General features: G+C 34.2%; 1 protein-coding gene across 1 annotated transcript in view; it reads left to right on the top strand.

Annotated features, from left to right (window-relative positions):
* The window catches only part of TMEM123 (transmembrane protein 123), a 74149-nt gene extending 66738 nt beyond the window's left edge, over positions 1 to 7411 (top strand). Inside the window, exons 3-5 of the mRNA XM_007448554.1 lie at positions 3099 to 3518; positions 4683 to 4836; positions 7387 to 7411. Coding sequence (XP_007448616.1) covers positions 3099 to 3518; positions 4683 to 4836; positions 7387 to 7411 — 599 coding nt within the window. The remainder of the gene's footprint in view (positions 1 to 3098; positions 3519 to 4682; positions 4837 to 7386) is intronic.
* Positions 7412 to 10100: the final 2689 nt, after the last annotated feature.

Here is a 10100-nt window from a genome sequence, read left to right as displayed (position 1 = left end):
TGGATGTGGTTCTCTTTGGTAGATTCCGGGGAGACCCTGCAGCTGGGGCTTCCCCCTTCAGCTCCCCTGGTGCAGTAGGGCCTCCCCTCCAGCTGACCCTCTCACTACACACCCTTGGCCCGTAGCTTTTGGTGTTCCACTTCTCTGCTGGTTATCTTCATCCCTCTGCGCAGAACTCTCTGGGGAGGCTATCTTTTAAGGCAGCCCCATGCTGGCTATGTTCCATGGGGCCTGGTTTGGTTCTCGGGAAACACGCACCTTTGCTGTCAGTGGAAATAAGAGTCTACTCCCAGCGCAGCCTTTTAAACTCTGCTGACAGGTAGAGACAGCTCAGCCATAGCCTCTCGCCTTTAGAGTTACTTTTCAGGCTTGAGTCAAATCTTAGTCTTCGTCGCTTCAAGTCCAGGAGATACTGGGCCTGCTCTTCAGGTGATTCCCTCGGCTTAGTTTGAGGTGAGGGGCTGCGTTCTCCTCTTTTCCTCCGTGGGCAGAGGTGGTGGTGGACACAGAGCACACTTGACACTCTCCAGTAACGTACCCTCTTTGGGCCTTTATAACTTGTTTTGTTTTGATTTGATGTTTTTGTACTGTTTTTGATTGAGATACAATTGACATATAACATTATATTAGTTTTAGGTGTACAACATAATGATTTATATATTGCAAAATGATCACCAAAATAAGTAACATCTATCATAATATATAATAATGTATATAACACAGAACACCTATTTCATCATATTTAGTTATAAAATTTTATTTCTTGTGATGAGAACTTTCAAGATCTTTTCTCTTAAAAACTTTCAAATATACAATATAGTATTATTAACTGTAGTCACCGTGTGCTGTACATTACCTCTCCATGACTTATTTATTTTATAACTAGAAGTTTGTACCTTTTGACCACCTTCACTCATGTCACCCACCCTCCACGCCTTTACAACTTCTGCTTCTCAGAGGCAGGGGGAGACTGACTGGCTAAAACAGCAAAGTCAGATAGGGCTAAACCCTTTCCAAGCCCTGCATGGATGCTCTGTTCTTCTGACATCTCTGCAGGTACTCACTGAGCCACGCCCTGGAGGGCACTGGTCAGTAGCTGAACAGTTAAGGGAGAAGGAAGACACACAGACGTCCATGGTGGGATGGTCTCATTTGCAGAGGAACACAAATGACCGTTTACTTATGTTACAGACAAGGGGGTTGAGTCATGGAGTGTGAGTTCTGACCTTGAAGAGAGCATCCTTGCATTGCAGTTATCACATTTAAACATCATGAAATACACCTTAACATAAAAATTATTGGCCTGTTTTGTCAATTTATAGAAAATTTTAGCTGCTTAGTGGTTTCTGTAACACATTTGGATTTTCTTAGTGAATAACTAACCTGTTACAGCTCCCTGTTTCTGCCCATGTTACTTCATACAGTATCTCTGAAGAATATCTTATTATGGCAGGGAGAAGAGAGTAGGCTGTGTGTGTGTGTGTGGAATCCAAAAGCAGAATTGTGTTCATTGTTTTACTCTGCAAAGATCATCTGTTCTAAAGATATGATATAAATGATGGTTCTTTGCTATATTTAATTTCATTATAATAGAATTCATTCTCTACATTAAAATAATAGGTGATTATTTCAATGCTAAATTATATGTCTATAGAGCATTCAGAATTGAATAATAAAAGATTAGTTAAAGTTCATAGCATTCTACTTGAATAATTATGATTTATTCACCTATATAATACAAAAGTACTGATTCCTTTGGTCTTTTTTTAAAAATTAGGTAATACTCAGTGGAAGAGATCACACAGTAAAGACCCAAAGTTCACAAAATGTGATAGGAATTTAAAGAGTAAAAGCAGACGGGCAGATAAGCACTATTAAAACCAGCCTGTAAAATTGAAAATAAATATTTGAATTCTTTGAATAAAAAGTCCAGAATAATTGTGAAAGGGTGATAATGCATGAAGTAATCACTTCTGGTATGTGACAGCAGCAGTGGGACAGAGAACCTGAAGGCCTTGTGCTGCTGTCACTGGGGGAAAGGAGAAGGCAAGCCCGGTGGGTAATTCTTTCCACTTTAGTTCTTGGCCATAAAGAGTAAAATGGGAGTATATAGGCAACATAACAAACCACTAAGCCTGCAAGTAAACTTTGAGACTAGGAAACAAACACAGAAATAAATTACATCCTATTAATAGGGCAAAGAGATTTTTCATTCCTTAGATAGTATATACTAAATTATAATAACTAAAGTATCTTTAGTTGTAAACATCAGGTTGTGATGTTACAATGAAGATAGAGTATGAAAGAATATTGTTAAGACAGAAAGGTTTGCTTTTGGGCATTTTGTACATATATAGATATTTAGTATTTATTTTTGGTCATAGCACTTATTTATTTATTTATTTCCAATTGTTTATTTTAAATTAACACCAATGATTCTCCTTTACAAAATTGGCTTTTGCATTTTTAAAGGTTTCAGAAATAATTTTAGAAATACCTTCCCAATGACAGAAAATTATCACCAGTATGAGATTTCCAATTAGCCACGTTCTGTGATGTTGTTTCACTTCCTAGTACACCATGGGGAAGCTGGTTTTACTCTTAGGAAGAGTATCTCACTCATGCTCACATCCTACTGGGGGGTTAGAAGCATGCAGCTACTGTTTGTCCTCAAAGCTTTTTGGAAGAATGTGGCAGAGAAACCTTAAACTTTAAAAACCCTTTTTATATCCATTGGTTTAATAATCCATTCAACTAATATTTGTGACATGAAGCATGGAATATTCAGACACAGAGATGGTTAAGACACTGTCCCTGTATCGAAAGAACTCAGTCTTCTGGGTTGAGCTTCTTTTTTCCCATATGTTCACAAAAATTTCTTACTTTACGTAAATCCAGGCTTGGTTCCTGTTGAATATTTTACTCTAAGTTTTATGGCTTCTTGCTGTGTAGTGCAAAGTATTAATAAGCTAAGTATCTTTCATGATGCTGTGTTTGTTAGACCTTTTTCTTTATGTATGACCACGAAAGTCAGTGAAGTGGGAGCTTAATTATCTAAGTCATAGCTCTGGCTTTAATGTTTCTTCATATTCTTGCAGCCCCACAGGTGCTTTTCAGCCATACAAATGAATCTTCCAACTTCAGTGTGAAACCATCAAAAACTCCAGTTTCCCCAGTCTCAAAGATGACAGCTACCACCTCAAAACCCATAGCAAAACCGTCAACAACTGCAGCTGCCTCAGTCTCAAATAATGGGACAGCCACTACCTTGAAAACCATAGCAAAACCATCAACAATTCTAGTTGCTTCAGTCTCAAATAACGGGACAGCCACCACCTCAAAACGCATAGCAACATCTAAAATGATAACACCAGAGGTCTCAAAAAATATGACTTCCACCACCTTAAGGTCTACACTCAAAATAACAAGTGTTTCACAAAATACATCCCAGATATCAACATCCACAATGACCACAACCCACAATAGTTCGGTGACGTCTGTTTCTTCATCAGTAACAAGTATGTATAAAAATGGACCTATTTTTCCTATGCTGAAAAAATAGTTGTTAAAATGCCACATTTACATCATTCCATTCTGTAAAAATGTAGAAATTTAGACAATTATTTCTCATTTCCTAAATAAATTAGTTGTAGAGATCAGGAAGAGTCAGTTGACTTGGTAACTATCTTGTCCCTTTAAAAAAATTAGCTTCCAACTTAACCACGCCAAATAATGACTGTATGAGATCTATCTGTAAATAAATAATTTATCCTAACATGGGATTTTATTTTGCATGGTTTGAAAACTTGTCATACCTTTAACTCTTTGAACCTCATTCTAGAAATGAATTAGGCAGGCTCAGTCTCCATGATTTCTAAACCTAAATCATGGAGAACTTTGGTTTTAATTTACTTGTGCCATAAAAATATCTTTTAATGGTATTATATATAGTCACATATGTAGTATTAGTCTCAGCACTCTTTATTTTTTTGCATTTGTTTAAAATATAATGCCTGTGAAACCATGAATTCAAAAACCTTAAGATTCTCTTTTAAGTTATCCAAAGTTGAAGTTCTGTTTAAAAGCTAGTGATTACATTTATCAGAACAAATAGCAGACTTCATGGTTTCTTTTGTGTGTTTTTATATACTTCTATTCCAAAAAGTTTATTTTTTTATTACTACAATTTATGTATTGAAATCAACTTTAATGTCTCAGGGGCTCTTGACTCCATAAAATTAAAATAGTTAAAATTCCCAATTTATTCAAAAGGAGAAATTTCAATTAGAAACATTTACTCAAATTGGATCCAGTTTCAAGATTTCAGCTGTTACCCAGACCTGTTTTGTTTAAGGCATGAACTCTTAAGAAAATTCATAAAAGAATTAACCAAGTCTTGCTGCCTCTGAGGTTTTGGTAGACCATCCAAGCCCAGTCTCACCTTAAGACCTTGGGGTTGTAGGCACTGGGGATTTAAGGGATGTGTTGGATCAAGTGAAGAAAACTAGAACCAGGCAGTCACTAGACAAAAAATCCGCTGGAGAGCACCTTGATGTGTTTATGATTCCCCCTTGTCCCCAGATCAGCATTCTTACATAGAAATTCGGAATGTTTTAGCTTATTACAATATGTTTAAAAAGCACTAAAGCCTTATTTTTTTGTTTCCTTTTGTTTTCTTCTAGTCACAGCAACTATTATTTCTAAGGAAAATAAAGGATCAAAATTTGATACTGGCAGCTTTGTTGGTGGTATTGTATTAACACTGGGAGTTTTATCTTTTCTTTACATTGGATGCAAAATGTATTATTCAAGAAGAGGCATTCGGTATAGAACCATGTAAGTTTTGATTGGCCAGGACTTTTTTATTATTATTCTGTATTTAAATATCATGACAAAATATCAGAGTAGAGCGAGTGTTCATCTCGGATTAATAATTTATAGATTTATGAGTTATATTCCCATTAATCCTCAATGCCAAAAGCAAATTGTTTATGTACAAGCTTGTGATTATAATTATTTGCAAATGCAAATGGATATACCTATAAAAATGATTGTATTTTATTAGTGTCATACTTTTTTTTTTTTTTTAACCAGAGACCCAAGCTTAGCCAGTCCTTTTTACTTGCTTATACCTCTAATTGCAAGAAATACCATTATCAGGTCTCCTGAGGCTGTTGACCTAGTGTTACTGACAAACACAAGACATACTAAAATAACATCCTTGATAAAAACGTGATTTTTGCTTTCTGTGACAAAGAAAATAAAGAAATTCTTCTGACAGCCTCATTTTCCCTGATACTGAGTTGTTAGTATAATATACATTATCAGTTAATCTGTAGCAGAACTGTCTTTTCAGGTGAGCTTTATCAACAAGTCCCCAACAGCGAACTATGTCATTCTGTAGATCTGATGGTTTTTGGAGGTATCATCTCCCAATTTTTGTTATTCCAACAAAGTCCTTTCAGTTTTTTCTTTTGAGCCTTATATGTACAAGAGCAAATCCATTCTTTTGATTGTTAATGTATGTATAAAATAAATACCATAGAATAGATGACCATTATCCAAGATATGTTTAAGTTGTCGTATGCATATGTGTCCCACACAGAGTTCCATGTCAGAAACACTTGGGAACTACTAATTGAGCAAAGTAAAATAGAATAGGTTACTTTAATATAAGAATACTGTAAGCCTTTGATATGTTGATGTACATTATGAATTTTTAGGAGGAGAATATAGTATGAAAATATGTCTCAAATTTTTCATTGAACTAAGAAAACCAGACTTTAAAAAAAGTATATTTAAATTGGAAGTTACCTTCCGCATACAGTATCCATCATATCGAACTTACTTTAAAAGTGGTGTTTTGTCAGATTAAAAGCACATTCAGAAACATTCTTTTCTCTTTTAGATCAACCCGTAAAAGAAAAAAATACATGAAGGAAACTGACTAAACAGAGTTGACTCGAAAAATGCTTTAAAATTTGAAATATTTTTTAAAACCACTGTGTTTCTAGAAATACTTACCATCTGTTTTCTTGGTAAATTTCACCAGTTAAACAGAAGGCACATTGATTATAGTAAATTTAATGCAACTCCTTTTTTATAATATCAATATTTATTGATACACTTGAGGCTATAAAATATTGAAGGAATTAAATTTAAATGTGCTGTTTTCATTTTAAAGTGCCTTAACTACAAAGTATATAATTTTAGCTTTATGGACTTTTTCCTCACGTATACATGACCACATAATGCTGCATGCCCTGTGGAGGACATCAGAGTCCAGAATCCCCGTAACTGTAAGGACAGAGCTGTGTGGCATGTAAGGAAGGCATTGTGACTCTAACAGGAGTCTTATTCATATCAGAACCAGTAGATGGTGAAAACACCATATTTAGTTGAGTCTAAGTACACATTTTTGTTTTTGTGTATTTCCACATTTTAATACCTCTGAAATGGATGTATCTTACAGTCTATGGGATGAGAAAGCATTGTGTTGTAGTTTAATAGGCCATGTTTTTCTTAGTGCTACATTTTTTAAAGAGTACATTTTAAAGCTAGTAGTTCCTTTGAAGTTATAAATAATGACATTCCATAAGTAAGGACTTAATACTTGTCCCATTAAGGAACCTGAGACCTTCTATATCTAGTAATTATTAGCATTTCTAGTTTTCATTTATTGGATAATAACACTGATTAAAACACTGATTATAGTGTTAGCTCCTGTGTTTCTTAGAGTTGCATGGAGAGACAGTGGAGTGAAGTGGTAAGAGATGGGGTTTGGGGCAGACAGACTTAATTTTGATTCTGGTTCTACTGTTGACTAGCAGGGTGCCTACCCATGTTTATATAAATGATATAGTACAGTGTACAGTGGTCAAGACAAGAGTTCACATGCTTGCTTAGCTTCTGATCTGCGAAATGGAACTGATTGATTAAATAAATAAATAACATTATATATATATATATATATATATTTTTTTTTTTTTTTTTAAATGCCCTCTCTCTGCTTAGGGGTACTGTGATGATTAAATGAGATATGGATGTAAAGTCTGTAGCATAACACCTGGCACATAGAAGATGCTCAAGAAATGATCGTTGTTTTGGTTGTTTTCTTTTTTAAAGAGGGTTATAATATCTAATTGATGAAAAGTCACACAGCCACTGCAGAGATTTGAGCATAGGTCCATTTCGCAACCTGAATACAGTGCTTGAATCCTTAACCAATACAGTATACCAGGTACTTTTTCTTAAGAAACTTTACACAAAGCAATGACAGTATTGATTCTGAAGCTTGAAATTTATTTATTACTTAAAAATATGAACTATAAATAGTTTGATACAAATACAAAACATAAAGTAATTTTAACTTTTGATATATTACAGCGATGAACATGATGCCATCATTTAAGGGACTCCAAGGATCAATGGAAAGAAGATTGATACAACCCTATCAATTAATTTTGATTTATTATTACTTTAGAACAGTATTCTCTTCTTGAAAATAGCATAAACAGGTCATGAATATAATATACAATGTATTATATAAATATGTAAAGATTCCTCATGATTGCTAAAGGTAAAAAGGGTTTGATTTGGCTTTTTTAATGAATATATGTAGCATACAGTTAATGCAATGGTTAGAAAATATATAGTAAGACAAGTCTTGTCCCATTTTTTTTGTGTCATTGGTCACATAGGGCCAGTAATTGGAAAACATCATCAGTGAAGGGTATGATGCCATGTGTTCATACAAATAAGGAGCTTGTCTCAGCACTCAGGATTTTGATGTCTTTGTTGGTCACATAAAGAACCTCAGTGCTGTTAAGAGCTGGATATATCCTAATTACCATTGCCACATAGCAGAAATTATATGAATAAGCCAAATCTTAAGCATAATTTTAGTTAAAGTGTCTCTTCAGAAAGCATCCATATTTCATATGTTTAAAGCTTAGTTATTTGGTTTAGAAACAAAATGCATGCCCTCCCCCACCAAAAAAAAAAGAAGTCAAATAAAACTAGAAACAATATGTGGGCTTATCCCTGTTAGAGAGCCATTGGAGAGCCTGTCTTTTTAATAACATCTTTGGCGCTTTCAATGGCAGTTGATGTAATTGCCTTTTTTTCCTCTGTAATTTCAGTAAATTGCAATGTTTAACATAATAATGTTTTAAAGACTTAGCTATTAGTGTTAAATAATAAGTTAGATTATTTGCTACTGTGAGAATACTGTCACCACTGGAAATTGCTTTACTTCATGTTCAGCTGTTAATTTTATATTTAGTGAATATTTTTAACAGATGTGGAACTGCTTTCAATATCTAGAAATGGTTAACGTAATGTAAACACACCTAGCCTTAAAAAAAGAAGACTCTTATATGATTTCCAAAGCAACATTTAGAACTGTCTTTAGTCCAAACGATAGATGAATGCTGTTTATCAGGCCAGGGATCGTGGGGCTCCCCTCAGGCTACTAAACCTATAGGATGAGAATGCCGCATTTTCGTGCATTGTCAACGTTACTCAAAGATTTGAGGAAACAGCATTTTTATACTAAGACACCAATGTACTTTGGAATAAATTCCTGCGGAGTTTTTAAGACAGAAAAGTTCCTGCTTCCTTATTTGGGTCCTCTTCCTCCCATGCTGACGAGGGGAGGCACGTTCAGATGTACCATGTTAATGGAGAGGAAGCACGCAATATTGAGGGACACCATTATCAGCCAGCATATTTTGGAGTGTTTTCAGCTTTACAGTTTATATTCCAGCACTCAAAACTCAGGGTCACGTTTTGACAAAAGAGGTATTTAGTCATACTGTGTACTAAGATATTGTTTCTTCTATCTTAGATTGTCACAGTAAATCACACCAATGTCTGACAGTCCAAAAATGAGCTAAGAAGTCCTAAAAAATATGTACCTACATTTAATAGGAATTAAATGTAACTTTTGTGATCAGCTTTTGGTTTGCAGAGAATCAAGAATTCTGATATAAAAGGATCATTTCTACTCACTGTGCATTATAGCCAATTGATGTGATGAAAATGAATAATAAAGATTATCCAGAATATGGATATGACAGGATGGATGGATGTGACCCGTGGCATGTGGAAGAAATATTATGAAACACATGTGTTTGCATTAGTTTGGAAAAAGAGATGTGGGCTGATAAGTTGTATGTTACTAACTTAACCATAACTGGTCTTTTAAACACTGCTTCATTTCTTTGAAAAATATACTAAAGATAAGTTTTATAGTAATGGGGGCTTTCTAAACTTGATTTGTCTCCTGCATTCTTGATATTTCAGTACTTTACATCAGTCAGAACTTTGTAGACAGGACTGAACTTTTCTTGAATACTTGTTTCTTAGCACTTTGAAAAATATAAAACCACTTTTTAAGTACTAAATGTCATTATTTGCCTTTAAAGTTTCCTGTGCTTTAGGTTCGAAATATTTTAGTTATGTCTTTTTTCTGTATATAAGTTGTATAATTTGTTACTTTCAAATATCAGTACTTCAATGCAATCAGGTGTTGGGGGTTTTTGGTTTGTTGTTTTGTTTTTGTTTTTTGGTTATCTGCAGAAATTGAGGGAAACAGCTATATAAACCAGTATTTCCCTTTGGAGCACATTTCCTAAGCATAAATTTATCTTCCTCATTATGTTTACTTCAGCAAATGTTCAGTTTTATTTGCATTCTTTGATAATGTATTTACTTGAAGATAAAAGCAAGTCAGATGTATGTCTAAATATTAGGTAGAATTCAACCTATGATTTTAAAATTTCCTTGGATAATCCATAGAATGAATAATTCAAATACAGATAATGAGAGCTGGCAGTATATTACAGTGATAATTTTGTATTTTTCAGGAAAAAAAAATGTAAAGCAAATTTCTGTTACATTTTTTCTTTTTATTACAATGACCAACTTTTGGCATTTCATTGTTACTGAGATCTATTTTTAGAATAAAATTTTGTTAAGAGTAGTATGTGGTTTTGCTTCATTTTATCAAACTCAAGAGAAATTAACAAATAGAAAATGCCCAAAGTAAAAAGGCAGATCGTGGGGGCTAATCTGACACTATAAGTGTGGTTGCCTGG

The sequence above is a fragment of the Lipotes vexillifer genome, unplaced genomic scaffold (assembly GCF_000442215.2).
Source record: "Lipotes vexillifer unplaced genomic scaffold, Lipotes_vexillifer_v1.1 scaffold593, whole genome shotgun sequence".
Classification (NCBI taxonomy): domain Eukaryota; kingdom Metazoa; phylum Chordata; class Mammalia; order Artiodactyla; family Lipotidae; genus Lipotes; species Lipotes vexillifer.
The sequence above is the reverse complement of the archived record's forward strand: the minus strand, read 5'-3'. Positions and strand labels throughout refer to the sequence as shown.